General features: G+C 39.3%; 1 protein-coding gene across 11 annotated transcripts in view; it reads right to left on the minus strand.

Annotated features, from left to right (window-relative positions):
- Positions 1 to 15,567, minus strand: part of FARP1 (FERM, ARH/RhoGEF and pleckstrin domain protein 1) — a 202,336-nt gene that overhangs the window by 150,815 nt on the left and 35,954 nt on the right. For all 11 annotated transcript variants that reach the window (XM_086880843.1, XM_086880841.1, XM_086880837.1 and 8 more), the window contains exon 2: positions 12,371 to 12,566. In XM_086880843.1, coding sequence (XP_086736969.1) covers positions 12,371 to 12,541 — 171 coding nt within the window. In that variant the 5' untranslated portion in view covers positions 12,542 to 12,566. The remainder of the gene's footprint in view (positions 1 to 12,370; positions 12,567 to 15,567) is intronic.

A 15,567-nucleotide genomic window follows, 5' to 3' on the forward strand; every position in this document is an offset into this window, starting at 1 on the left:
CACAGGTCAGGATGAACCCTTGCTCAAAGCTAGCCATAGCTCAGTCAGCTCTCCTCAGAGCAGCCTAAAACACAGCCAGATACCCAGCTAACAAGTAAGGAACATGGAAAACCATGGGGGCCTTGGGACCAGCACTCTCTGGTCCTCTTAAACACCAGTAAGGGAATGTAAAAGAAACCCACTTCTGGACCTGGAAGCCTGAAAGTGAAGGCAAAGGCATTTTCTTTACATACATGGTGTTCCACTTGGTGCTACAGTGCTTCTCAGGGCCATAACTCTACAACTGTGAGAGAAGAAAAAGAGTTAAAAACAGCTGCTATGCTGAGGTACAGAGCTATACATGTACCCAAGCACTTCACATCCCAGCGCAGTGGTTTTCAGCTGATGGCAGCAAACACCCAGGAATTTATGGATCATTTCTACAAGAAGGGAGCTCATTGATGTGGTATGGCCTTCCATATGCATGAAAGGAATTTGCACAACCACTAGCCAGTCTTTTGGGGCCTTTAAATGCCCCCAGAGGAAAACAGGGATAATTGGTGACACCCATTCACCTGGCTAATATCAATGTGAGGACCTGATGGCTATAAAGGGACAAACAGATTACCTCTGAGTAGAACTGAGATGTCTTCAAGAGAGGAGGACAAGTTATTTATTTTCAGAAATAATCAGAATTCACAGTTAAATCAGCCAGGCATCTTCTGTTAAAATGTCTAGCTAATCTGAAATTTAAACATTAATACCTAAGCTATCTACAGATTCAAAAAAATCAGTCTGCGTTAATTATTTTAGTTATTTAATCTTTTTATGCTACCTTATTACCAGGTGAACAAATCTCATTTTCAAGTAATTATTTAAGAGGCAGTGGCTAGTGAATTATTTCCGAGTGCTGAAGGACTTAACCTTCAGTTTAACTCTCAGTAAAACACCACCACTGAGGCTGAGGACTTGAGCTCTGTTGTTTTTTTTCCTTCCTCCATGGCATCCTAAATAGAAGCTCAATGCAAAGCAAAAAACAAAAAACAAAAAATACAACGCCAAAAAACCCCACTAAAACATACCTGGAATTGACTTCACAGCTATATCTATTCAGGAAATCAATCATTCCAGTGAAATAAGCAACATCAGCTTTTGATGACCCTCACAGACTGTTCCCTCAGCCCAAGGAAACGCTGAACCATTTCCTCAGTAACCTTTTGTCACTTCTCCTGGCTAAGTTGCGTGTACACAAACTTCCTTGGGATGAAACACAATCAGCACTGATCTGAAATGCTCTGCAGATAAGTGACCTCCCTACTGAAAGGCATACATACCTGTTCAAAGTTACAAAGACATCTATATCTATATCTATATCTATATCTATATCTATCTGCTCAAAGTTACTCGTTTCGTGGAACAGATACAGAAGGAAATGGCAAAGGCTAGACTCAGCCTATGTAGGAGAAACAAAAAGATTACCTGCTCCTAATTCTATTTCTCTAACAACAGCAATCCAATGGCTTCACATGAAAAAAGTCTGAAAACTTAGCTCTTCCAAAGTTGGTGTGAATCCAGGTTTTCATGAGATCTTCAAAAGGGTTTGCTGACTTTTTAAAAGTAGATGCAGTTGTGAAAGTCTCTCCTGTTCACAAAGGCTGCTCTCCTGCAGCTTGCTATTTCTACCTTGCTCTTCCTGAGATTGTAGCAAAGTCACAGAGTTGACTATGTTGTGACACCATCAGCCACTTGAAGCATTTGTTTTCCACTTGAATTTTATTTTTAGAATCTCCCATAGTCTTTCAAAGCACACATACCCAGACTTTGACATGAAGTAAAAGACTACGAAGAAAAGCTGAAAGGTCTGACAAACTCTAGAACATAAGTACACTTACGTCTTTCATTTATAAAGAGACTACTGCCTCATTTCTTTTACAAGCCCACAGATATGGCTTCACTCATTTGCCACACAAAAAAACCTGAAAGTTTCTATCTCAGAACTACAAGTCACAGGCTTAAAAGTGACTTGTAGTGATGCTCAACAGTTGACTCTGAAATTCAACTAAGGCTCTCAAAGAAAAAAAAAAAATCTAGAACACATTAGTCCTGAATTCTTATGGTTAAATGTTTCTTAGGGACCTTGAGAAATCTGCTCACTGCTGGCCCTGCCATGAGCCAAGAGTTGGAGCAGACTACTTGCAGAGTCCCTTCCACTCTGTATCACGCCATGAGTGAGCACACAAATGCTTTCATGAAACACATTTTCTTTTGCCAGCCACCCTGTGTTTATCATTGACTGCAGGGGTCTTTCTGAATTACTCTGGAACATGTAAGAGCACAGAATAATACTGAACTACATATACTTCTGGCTGCAGAGCTACTCTCTGTGAATCCAATAATAAAAACTACTTGATAATGCCCTTTCACATTTGCTGAGTGATATCTTCATACAAAGCTTTGACAAAGCATTCTCTTTTACATCATTTTACATGTATTACCTCATTTAATTCTGCAAAATTCCTCTTATTTTGATTCTGTTCACCAAAATGGTTGTATCTGAGATTCATTTCAAAAGGCAGCGCTCTCAGAGGAGACTCCTGGATGACATCACCACATAATGCAACCCAGCTTATGTCCAGTAACTCCAGTCAACCGGAGACAATGTAAAGTGGATGAGGATCCAACTCATCCCTGCCAGCAAGCAGAAAGGGAAGGTGCTCCCTGGCAGTCTCTCCAGGTCCAGGACCTGCTGCTCTGCCCAAATGTGCTCCTTGCAAAAGACCAGAAAGAGAGCTCTGCGAGGAGCTATGCAACCTGTGCGTACAGAGGATACAAAGATGAATGTTTACTGAGAAAGGACAAAACTGAGATGTGAGATGACAGTAGAGAATACAGCTGAGCATCTGCACCAGGGAATGAAGCAATGAAATGAAGCAATGAAATGTGAAGAGTCACTGAAGAGCAAAAGGCCCCCCTTTATGCAGGCAGAACTAGCCTCAGAATGCTAAGCAACTTGTACACACAAATACATACTGCCCCACTATCTACTAAATGGAGATAATTGTAAATTCAGTAAGAACCGTACAAAAACATCATGGCATGAGAACAAGACCAGAATTATAAAAGCAAGACAAACTGAAGAAAGAAAGAAGAAATTACTCCAGGTTCAATCAGAAAAGCAGGTGAGAAGATAGCAGTGAAAGAAATGAGAAGAAAAACTCCCTGCTGCTGTGCTCTGCATGAATATTTGCATCTGCCAACAGACCATCAAAAAGCAAACTGGCACTAAGTCATAATTCACCATTTGCTATTTATATTCTGGCAGCATTATGTTTGTGCAATTTCTATCAAAGCCTCCATTTTGGGGATGGGGATAAGAAAAGGAGATGTTGTAATCTACTTCTACAACTGCTGTTTGTATTTGCTGAGTTATCTGGCACTTGATGTGTGCCTCGTGCATCACTTTTTATTCAAAAATTGACATATTTATCCAAAAATGATTTTAACACGGTGGTCTGATTCAGATACACACAAAAGCTTTGGCAGACATTTTCAGCCATGCATTTGATGTGATTTACACACTGGCACGCAAAAGACAACATTTAATTGTGCTTGCCTATTGTAATCACAGCCTGGTGGAGGCAGCCCATTGGAGCAGTGGAGGTAAGTTTACATAAGGGAAGCTGCATATTAGTAAGTTTCTGAAGGCTTTTAAATCTGGGAACTGGTGAAGCCCTTTGTACTGCACCAAGACACACTGCTTTAATCACTGCATCCGAGCTATAAAGGTTTCTTCAGGTAATTTTAAGCCAGTCAAATTTCACTTTCAAACCACACCATTATCTGAAGTAAAAATTGGATGTTTCCTCCCATTGACAGTTTGAGTATGAGTGAGAATGTGACTATGCAGCAAGCATCCCTAGTTCTGCCTGTAGATCCAGCCTTTACAAGTGATGAGCACTCTCTCCCCTATGCAGCACTGCACATGGTTTCTAACACAGAGACCTGACACTGCACTGAGGAAGGACGTGAGCACACAATGAAGCTGGGTAAAGACCCAGGAGATACACCCAGGACTCCTGCATCTTTCCACACTGCTGTCTCCTGTTTCCTTGGAGAACACCAACAGCAAGGAGCTGAACCAGCAGTTACAAAGGAGCTGAAGAGAGAACAAAAAGGATAAGCAATATAAGGGGGGATGTTCTAGTGCCAAGAAAGGAAGGAAAAGAGGTACCAAATGAGAAAACCAAGGAAGAACCTGAATTGCTAGAACTTGAATTAATGTCAGCAGGTTGTGTTATCACCAGGCAAAAACAGTTAATAAATGATCATGATCAACTGAGAATAAACTGAAAGGGAAATGAATGGACAATTTAGAACATTTTTCCATTCTTTTATCCTGCACTATGTAAGCCTCTGTTTGCACAGAGGCTTTCTGTTCAAAACAATGTTGGAAAGCATGTGCACAGGGATCCCTAAATCAACGTACCTTCATCCCTCAAACAGGGTAGAGAACAAGTTACAGGCAGATATGCTTTTGCAATTTAACATACTGAAAATCAGTGCTCTGAATGGCCATCCACCGTACTCTGTGACAATCACATACCAGCAGTACTTCACATACGAGCCCGAGTTTTCTCTCCTTTTGCCCAGTGCAGAACTATAAACTGGGTGTGCTTTAAAATGCCTCAGGTCTAACATGAGACTGTGCTCTTGGCACACTTACACTGCATTTCTCTAGCTGTGGACAACACACACTTTTTTAAACTCAGGAGGCGGAGAAAGGCAGCTCTTTTCTCCCCAAAGTTTATCCCGTTCATTTATTTTGCCTCTCCAGAATGTATGTCCAGAAGCATGGACAATTGTTTTTCATAAAGACCTTAAGGAAAGTAGCTTGAGCTTGTCCACCTTGTGTTAACAAAGAATGGGCTTAAATAAATCATGTCATGCATGATTACCACTGCAGCACAGCACCAATGTGCTCTTTCTCCATGGCACGCCTTATTTTGCAACTTTTACACTCTTCCCAAAGTTAAGTGACATAGGGAGGAGCTTGGTGAGAGGACAATTCCTATAGCAGGAACTGCTGGGAGAAAAAGAAGAGAAATTTCCTCTCCCATTATGAATTTAATCATGTCTGGTTCTGCTTGGTTTTATTGATGATAACCATTATATCCATGTCATTTGACTGCATGCAGGTGGTGAGGATCCTCCTTATCTTGATATCCAGCTGATCTGTTTCAGGTATGAGGGATCCATGTCAATACTGGATCTACAAATAATATATCACAGCACTTTTACTTTAAGCTTTTTAAACTGTATGATGCTACTGCTTTATAGTTAAATGCTACATAAATACAGCTGGACTCAAAGATCTTAAAGGCCTTTTCTGATCTAAATGATTCTATATTTCCTCTTACTGCTGGAACAGAAAAAAGCAACATGTAGGGATATACAAGCACCTCCAGAAAGCAATTAATCTCATCCCAAGATACACATTTGAGACAGGCATGATGAGCAGCCCATTCAATGGTTTCATCCTAGTATGGATGAAAATGATTAGCTGAGGCTTTGACATCTAGTTTTTAAAAATTTCAAGGATGCAAGAGGTGAAACTCAGTCTCAAGGGAAGGATGCACACAACAGGCAGCTCAGCTCTGACCAGAAGCAGAACATCTCTCCCGTCACCCCTGAAACAGGAAAGCCTAGCGGCAGCAAAATCAGAGTTTGTACCACTGGACACCCATACATGTACAGTTTGAAGAGGAGAGATTACAAACACCATCTCCCACTGTTCCTTGGGCATCTGTCACCTCCAAACAGGTGGCCCAAGGAAACACCCCATAACTGGGGAGGATGCCCTCGCTCCCCACACAGACCATCAATCCAGCCTCACCAGTACTGCGCAAACCAACACGCAGGCATAGACACTACAGCAAGATTCACAGCCTGATTTCACTGACCCTTTCAGTCAGGGCAGCAGAGCTCACAAATGCCCCCACAATGCCTCTGCATCCACAGCTGCCCTTCCTGTGCCAGCTCCATCCTCTGCTTCGTGCTGGCTCACACGCTGGAGCACAGCTTGGTGAGTCAGCTCAACAAGAGAGGTGAAAAGGCAGTATTTGAGAAGCCTTCCATGATTACAAGTTAGGCTAATTCATTCAAGAAAATTACATGCATTTCCCAATTATCTTCAAATACATCAATCTAGTCTGAGAATGGACTGGATTTGTTGGCACTTAAAATTACATTCCCACTTGTTCTATTCATTCTACAGAATCCTAACAAAGAAATCAGCAGTTTAAACAGTCTGCTGCCTCAGGTTACAGAAGTTTGCTTGTGGATTATTCTCTCTCCCACTTTAAAAAGCACATAAATTATTAACACACATTACTAAAATACCTTGTCTTTCAACAAAGATATTCCACACATTTGTCAACAAAACTCAGTTTACTGGGTAGCCACTAACAATATTCTGCTGAGAAAAATACAATTGATGTGTTTGAGAGTTGAAGAAATTACTGCTTTTCTTGTAATTTCAGAATAACCAGCAGAGCTGGCGTGACAATTAGTGAATATTTAAATGCTTGATATTCACTGGAAATAGTCTGACAGCAATGGCCAAATAATTTCAGGCACAAGAAGAAAAGAAAGTCTCAGACTGATGAATAACTGACATTTGACCTGCTGTTCACTTCCTCGGCTAGGAAAAAAAACAATTCATAATTGAACTGAAGTTGAAGCTGGCTAAGAAAGCATAAAACACTGTTTCACGTTTCTGCATTGTCATACTGTCTCCTGCTCTTTTTATTGAATTGTTTATTTCACTGGTTATAATTGCATACTGAGGACAGATGTAAATACCTAGGACAAGGCAATTAACATAACCTACAAATGTAACAGAAAATAATTCAAACATTTATAAAAACGTGTCTGAAATTTTGAATTTAATAGGTAACACAGCACCTGTGGAAATTCATAAGAAAGCACATGCAATGTTTGTTATTAACTATTGAGACTTTCTAATATTCAGCTTTTCCTGGCACACATTCTGGCTTGAATCTGGTGGGAGCACGGTTAATAGACAGCACTTTCCCCACAAAGGGAATATGAACCACCACCATATGACTGCACAAACAAACAAAACCAGTGAAACAAAAAAAAACCCCAAAAAAACCACACCCAGAACATTATCCTTAATAAACAGATGCTCAACAGGGGTCATAATTAACAGATTATGGAGTCCTTCTCTCTGAAAAATTTGGGATTGAGGCAGAGAAATTCCCTGCCAAGGTCCTACATCCAAACTCCAGCAGAAGATAAATTGTTGTAGATCCAAGACCATTTACTCTTTATTCTGTACTCTCAAGTAATCTGAGCTTTTCTCTTCCAAGAGAAAACTGAAATTAAATGTTTACAAGTGACGTTTACAAAGGATTACACCTTTACCCTGCTTTCTATTAAGAGACTCCTGTTGCTTAAGAAACGCGTGTTAATCCCCCAAAGCAGATGACTTTTTCCGACCCCACATATTTCACAAAGCTTGAATACATTCAAAGGGAAAGGAAGTTGACAAAATACAAAAAACAGATGTTTAATAAACTTGAGTAATCGGACGGGCAAGCACGTTTGGGTCATTCCAAAAGACAGCCACAAAAAAGGAAGCAACTATTTTCTTGAAGACACAATAAAGGAGACTTTGCTTTGGTTTTAATTAAAAAGAGCTCAGATCCCAACCAAAAGAAGAATCCTGACCTCCTGTGACATACTCTGAGCTCACCTTTTCAAAAGAAAGAAACAGCTCTCACTTGCTATTTAGCATCAATAGTATCATCCCAGTCACATCACCTTCATTCACCCAGAGAGAAGGATGTGATCAGTGACAAGCATCATATCAGTCAGGGTTAAACCTGGTCTGAGTCACCAAATCATCCTGGCAGTCTAACAGGAGATTCAAGCCTTGTCCTCAGCATTTCCTAGACAGGAACAACACTGACTCTGCGTTTAGGAGTAGTTTTAAAACAGATTACTTCTGGCAATGAAACAACTATAAAAGTAAATACAGTATGAATGGCACAGACACTAAACATGAAAGGGGTTTTTTTGCCCAGAAGGATCTGAAGTAGATGCAATCATCAACTGTTTTTACTGTTCTTTAAAAACTGTATTTCATTTTCACTTAAACTGCTTTGAATCTACAGGGGAGATAATATCAAAACAAACATATGGAAATCTAAGTTTTTCTATGGCTTTATGGAATCAATCCTGTTCTCTTTCTACTAACTTAGGTGAGAAATAAAAGCAGAGGAAAATCAAGCAGTACAGAACTTTCCATCTTCACCTTCTGTTATATAAAACACTACCTCTGTTTCGCAGTGTGGGGTTTTGCAAGTCTTCAAGTTGAAGAGTCAACCTTTCAAAATGCCCAAGATCTATCTCTATATGATTATCATTATGTGTACACAGGTGGAAAATGTTCTTCCTCCTTATTAGTCATTTTAGCTAAAGCTGTTATCCTCATACCTAGCAGAAAGGAAATATACTTGCTCATTCTATCACATAGTCACAACTCAGCCAAACAGAATGCTGTATTTTGGACCTCTGCAGTCTCCACTTAGCATACCTAACTAATTTTTCAGTAAATACAGCCAAAGCAGAAATTAGAAGCAAAAAGCAGGGAAGAAATATATTCCACACTTGTAAGCGACATTGTGACCAACAGCTTCAGGTGTTGGATGATCATGAACTCTTGACTCATGGCCTTATTTTCAGGCACTGATCACCTGCAACTGCAGCTGATATCTAGTTCTTGTCTGAGAGTCTGTGGCAGACAGAAAGCTAAAGGTACAGCAACTCAGTCACAAAATGCTGGATAACTAAAAAGAGGAAAGGATTGTTCTACATCATTTGTCTTCTTATAGCTGGAGAGACAAAAATGTGCTCAAAAAAAGGTAACTGATGAATTTTGTACTTTCCTTATATGTTAAAGGCAGGAAATACAAAGTCATGTAATTTTTTTTAAACAGCAGTGGCTATCTTTCCCCCTCCTCCTTCAAACATGCATACCCAACCAGCTAACTGGATGTGTGTAGAAGATCCAGGATTATTTATTCAACTTTTCACTAGCTTTTTGGAATACAGGGATGTTGGAAGACTCTGCAATGAAATATTGTTTGTTAACAGCATGAAGCATAAAAGGTTTTTCTTATGTATCCCTTTCTTTTACAATATTGCACTTACAACAATTGATGAAAAGGCCTTCATTGTGGGTTCTGTTTTTGAAGTCTCCCATAGAAGCTCTCTCCACATACAATGTGGCATTTTCTACTAAAAAAATATAATTTACAGGTCCATATATAGGCATGTGGATGTCTCTTCTCTCTTTTTTGCTCATTTGGGATTTTTTCTTGTGAGAAGTAATACAATGAGGTATGATTATATGGCATCAAAGCACAAACACCTAAAGAATGAACTTTCCTTTAGAAACACAAATGACACCGGAGTTACCTTACTTTTAAACAGCCCAAAGAGCAGCAGCAGCACTGAGGGGTAATGGAAGTAGGTCATATTTTCCCCCTGTTTTGTTATACACAGAACAGACAAAAAAATCTGATGAATTTGGCACTCACAGTAACAAGTCATCTGTATACAATGTGAGAAAACTGATTGCTTAAGAGCAAGGATATTGAATCATGTCTCCTGGAATATAATCTAAAAACAAACCAAATCAAAATTTAATAAACAAGAAAAAATAAACGAGCACACAATAAAAACCTAAAGCCATGACAACGTTCAAACAGAACAATAACAAACCCAATCAAAATACCACACAGATAAGGTCTTGCAGCTAATGGGCCAGTGGTGCTGAAGGTACAAGAGCAGCACAGAGGTCGGACTAGACAGATGGACAGTCCCACTAGGTCCCCCAAACTCAGGAGGAAGTAGCACCAGTATCTCTTTCCATTTTTACACAGACTTCATGAGCAAATAATACACTGCCATCATTAAACCTCATCCCATCCTACAACACACACTACAAGCATCAATAAAACCGCCCAAAGTTTGGCTCATTTGCTAACCCAGAAAGGTTTGTGCAGCAAAATTCCTGAAATTGTAGGAAACACAAATCCTTCTCAGTTTATACTTGTATCATATTTGCAATGTTATTTTCATAATTGTAGCAGCTCAGGTTTTGGGAAGTGTAGTTCAGATCTTCAACCACGCAAAAAGTCTTTAATTCTCCACTGAGAAGCAAACCCACAGATGTGCTTAGGCATGTATGTTTAACATCTTCTGCCCACGGCCACACTTGCTGCTCCTAAAATATTTTGTTGAAACGGTATCACTTTCCTTTTCTGTGTATACTGCACCAATTTGGCTAAAAACATGAAGCTTATAAATAGGAACATGGGGTTTCCAACGTGAATAAACACTTCAATTTAGATGTATTAAAACCTACTCAGTTTTGTGGATGGGACTAAAACAATTCATGTCTTTCAGATAAGACTGAAAACAATGTGTATTCCCCCATTTGACTAGCACAGGTTAAAGACAAAAGGCTGTAGAAAAGATTTGCTGTAGAAAAGATCCTGCATATTTCACCAGCAAGTTTGTTTTTCAAACAAACTGGGCTTTCATTGAGTAGTGATGGTTATGAAATAAAAGTCTCTGAAAACAATCGTATTGAAGTGATCTCAACAGAGAGTTGTTTAAATCCTCAGGTCCTTCAGGTGTTGATGAAATTAAAAACAAATTAAATGCTGATATTTGGTCTTTCCTAATGTGAAAGACCAAAAAAGTACTTTTTTCTCAAACTCCCAGAAGCAAAGCTGGAGTTATAGGGTGCATTGCATCCACATGATCTTGTATTTTCTTCTAAACAATTTAATGAAAGACACCTAATCTCAAAATGGTTTCTGTCAAGTGTCTGCACATCATTTTCAAATTTCAAAATGCAGTGAATTAACATCCACAGATGGGTTAAAAAAACCCCCAAACCTGTCTCTGGAATAATAGAGATATTGATACCACAATAAAAGAGCACTAAGATTTTATTAGTGTTTGATGATTTAAAATATAACTACACTTTTGAACAGCAACAATTATCTAAAGAGTGCTTTTACCTAAAGAATGTTTGCTATAGATATTTGACAGGCATTCTGAAAGGCACAAAAGTGTAACAAGTTTCTACACACATGGGCATTTTACTTGATGGCAGTTCAGCTCCTACATAACCTGCCTGTCCAGAGAATTTTCCTTCCACTAAAACAAAATCTGAGACTGAACACATAGTTGCAGGTGGATCACAAACAGCAGCAGAGAGCAGACCAAAAAGTGCCTGCATGTACACAAAGAAAATAGACAAACCTCATAAGCAGATCATAAAAACATTACAAACACTTTTTTAATTTTAATTTTCCTAATCAGAATTTCTTTTATGTTAATGCAGGGATAACATTTTTCCAGGGCACTATATGTCTAAGACGTCTGTATCTCACTGGTGATCCTCCATTTTACAGAAGGGAAAACCGAGCCAATGAAGGCATGGAAATTACCGTAGCTACAAAAAACGCAAGTAACAAAGGATGAAATTTGAACTCAGGTTTCTGCTTTCCTATTCATTGAACCCTGAAGACTTTGAAAAATACACATTCCAGTGCACTTCCACAACAGCAAGAGCGTTCAACCACATTACACGTTACTTGTGTAAGCGTGGCACGCTAAAATCATTAGTGGCTACTAACAGATAGATGGTGTGAAACTGGATTGGTCTTGGTAACAAAACTAATTCTGATTCTACTGATCACAACCACACACTATAGCAGTAGTAGCTGTGTCTCCTTGGCAAGGACAAACCTAGATTAATCTCAACAGGGTACAGAGAAACTTTAGATGAGACTGCTTTGCTTCTTTCCTTGCACTCAGTTTCTGTGAGACCACTCAGTGCTTGTAAGAGTGATATAAATTACTGAAAATTTTTGATGATTTCAAGTTAATATCCTAAGGACTTGCCAGAGGAAAGCCAAAAAATTATGTAGATATCTAGAAATAGATCTACAGTTTACTGGATCAAGAGCAAAACAGCAGCAAGGAAATACATCAACTGTTCAGAAAGAAACTACTGATCTAATATTTGAAGGAAAAAACCCACCAAGAACTTTAACCTCTCCTGAAGCTGTTCAAACAGAAATGGAATTAATAACTGTAATGGACAGTTCACTGCCCTGTTTAATGCTATTCTATTGCACTGTCGTCTATGTAATGCTGATACACACATCAGCCATTTTCACTGCAACATGAATCAGAGCTGAAATGAAAAGAGAACTGGTTTGAGAATATGCATTATCAGAAATGCCTGAATAATCTTCAGCCACCCCAGCCTCCACAGCCTTACCGGAATGTCAAAGGTTTCTTGTGTGTCATCCAGCATCTGAATTTTGATAGAGACAAGTTTTCCAGGAGGTGTCATAGGTGGTTTCTGTCCATGTTCCAAAGTACTGATCCCAGCATTTTCCTGAGCTCCTAAGCGGGATCCTGCTGTTGGTCTCTGCTCAGTTTCACCCATGTTTAGGGAAATGCGTTTCTTATATCTGATAAAAGAATAAGGGCAAAGAAGACCATATCAGTCATAAAGATGATTTGCACATAAACATCATGGTATATATGCTTACAGGTAGCAAACTGTATGACCATTAACAAAAAGTAAGAACCATCACAATTTTTTCTTAATGTTTCATATGAAGACAAGAAAATCAGGCAAACTTTATACTTTTCAAAATACACAGGCTAATCACCTCCTGGGGGTAAGGCTGACAGGCTATGGTACTGAACAAGGGAAAATTATTTCTTCTCTCCTGGAAAAGTAAACAAGACCACACTGGAAACAGAGCACAAGAGAACCCAGATTTCAATTAATTATGTAAATTTTTAGTTATTTATGAAGCAGGATGTTATCACCTCCAGACAGGATTCGCAGAGAAGGTAGGAAAGTGAGAAGAGCAGGTGGGACAACTCAGCACTGGCTGACCATCATTCCCTCTTGGCTACATCAGCACTTTTTCCTTCCAGCCTTCTCTGGCCCTTTGTGGACGCCACCTTGATAAGGGTCTGTGAGGCAGGAAAGCCAGCAGGCACAAGATGACACCGATCGTACAAGTGAGGACCCGAGCTGCTCTAGACCTGGAGCCTGGCCTGATCCCACTGCTGAGGCAAGAACTGTGAAGACACGCAACTGGGAAGGCCAGAAAAAAAAAAAGCCAAAACTGATTGGGAAATTCTTCATTATTGGCACAACTTTGAAACTTCTTTTTTAATTCAAGCACCGTTAGTTTTACTTGTTCCATGTTACACATCACACTAGAATTTTATTTCACTTTTCCTATCCTGCTTTTTGACACTCTAGTTGGGTTTTTGATGAAACCCACTTCTCCTGTCCATTTATCTTTCTTGGTAAATGCATTTTCATTCTGCATGACTTTTATACAGTGGTCCACGGCCAAAATATGTAGCACACAGATGGGCACAAATGGAAATGTAACTTTCCAGCTGAACAGAGGCATAAGAAGAGTACTGCCAATCACTGCCTGGCTTTACCTCTGAGGTTACAATTACTGAGAAGCCTATATGGGAAAAAAAGGAAATACAAGACAGCCTATGAATTTGTGAATGCAACACCAGTTCTACAGCATACTATAAAGAACAGTTACAGGTATTAAGACACCAGTCCCCGCCATAAGGCTAGAATAAAAACAGCCCTGTCTTTGGCAGGATACACTATTTACTACACATGACTCTTCCATGTCCTGACTAATATTTTTCCACTGTTTTTTCTCACAGCAAATACCTAGGCGTTGAAAATTTTAAAGCAACACTTGGATTAAAAGAAATGTTAGCTGAGGAGGAAGAGAATTAAAAATTACGGATCCCACATTTCTAAATATCAGCTCAATGGGCACAAGTGAAGAAGAAAAAAATGCAGGCAAACTTTTGCAACAGTTCAGCACTAACCTGCCCATCAAAGTCAGAGAGATACCAATGAAACCTACCCAAGTCCATGCCAGCCAGAAAGGCAGATTTTCCCTCAGTTATCACTGCAATCTAAAAATCTATGAAGAGTCAATTATATTATCTTATTCTTTAAAAATAATTAAATTAAATCTTCTTACAAGACAAGCAGTGCCAACAAGAAACCTGCAGTTGGAGGTAGGAATTCCAGAAGAAAAGACACCAAGCTCTACATAGAAAGACTCTAGGCCCCTTTGCAAACAGATCTGTTTTTCCTGTGTGTGGAGTACACAGGATCATCTAAAAAGGTAGCACAGGCACCCAGCCTAAAAGTGCACAAATATTCTGTGTAAGTATAGAGTAAGAGCTCTTCTGAAGTCACCACACACCCCAGACAGACTAAGAGGGCAGACAGGACCTCTACAACTGCTGTGTTACTAAAGAAGTTTTTGGTTGTGTTCTTTCCATTAAATCATGAATCATAAATACAAGAATCAATCCAGTCAGTTCAAGTTAAATAATTAAATGCCATTAAATAATCCATGCAAGGAATTATTACAGACTTTGAATCCTTCTATAAATGTTCTTCTGACTAGAAGATACAGTGGCCCACACACAGAATCAGACAGGCCAATAAACCTAATGAAACACATAAAACCCACTCAAATTTTAGGAGCCAAAAAAATCATGGAGGAAAGGATATAACAAGAAGAATCACTCCACATATACAGCTGAGAGATTTTTTATTAGCAATAAGTTAGTAATACAGAAATTCTTGTTTTACATATATATAGAACCATTTGGTTATAAACACACACTCATTTGAATCAAAGATCTAAGAACTATTGGCTACCCTGATCACAGGCATCTGCTATTTAGAAAATTAAAAGAAGACCTTTCATTTTTTAACCTGTATGCCTTAACATCAGCATGCTACACTGGAAGTTATTTAGGGTTTTTTTCTGCATGACACTATTCTCACTGTGCTGCTTTCATAACATCAGCATAATATTTTTACTATACCTTTATGTAAGAGGCCTTAAAAAATTACCCTCTCTGAAATAACACTGAGCATCAGTCAAGCTGTATACCTTTCTCTCTATCACTGTGATGGAGGGGACAGTGAACTAAGGTCACAGAACATAACAGGAGAGTATTAAACAATGAGCAAACCTGAGGGGATTAGGATGTCTAATGTCTCTCACAGTGAGGAGATGGATCAGGTTTGGACAAACGATAGAGAAATTCAAACACACTCTAGTAGGAAGACGACAGTAAATTGGGGAAGGTATTAATCAAGAAGAGCGAGCAGCAGCCACCAAATTCTAAAATATGCAGCTCTAAGAACAACGAATGTGGAGACAGCCAACCAATACAGGAGCAGAGAGTGGCAAACAAAAGAGGATTCAGCTGAACTCTGAAAATGAAGAGTTTCTGCCTGCTCTTTCTGACAGCTGTTGAACCCCAGGGCCCAAATCAAGTCTATTTTTTCAGCTGCAGGTTTCACTGGATGTCAGTGCCCTTCTCAGTAGTGCTGTAGCACCTGCAAGATGGAGAGAGTCCACTGCAGGGAATGAACCTGTATCC

Source organism: Cyanistes caeruleus, chromosome 3 (assembly GCF_971803275.1).
Source record: "Cyanistes caeruleus chromosome 3, bCyaCae1.hap1.1, whole genome shotgun sequence".
Classification (NCBI taxonomy): Eukaryota; Metazoa; Chordata; class Aves; order Passeriformes; family Paridae; genus Cyanistes; species Cyanistes caeruleus.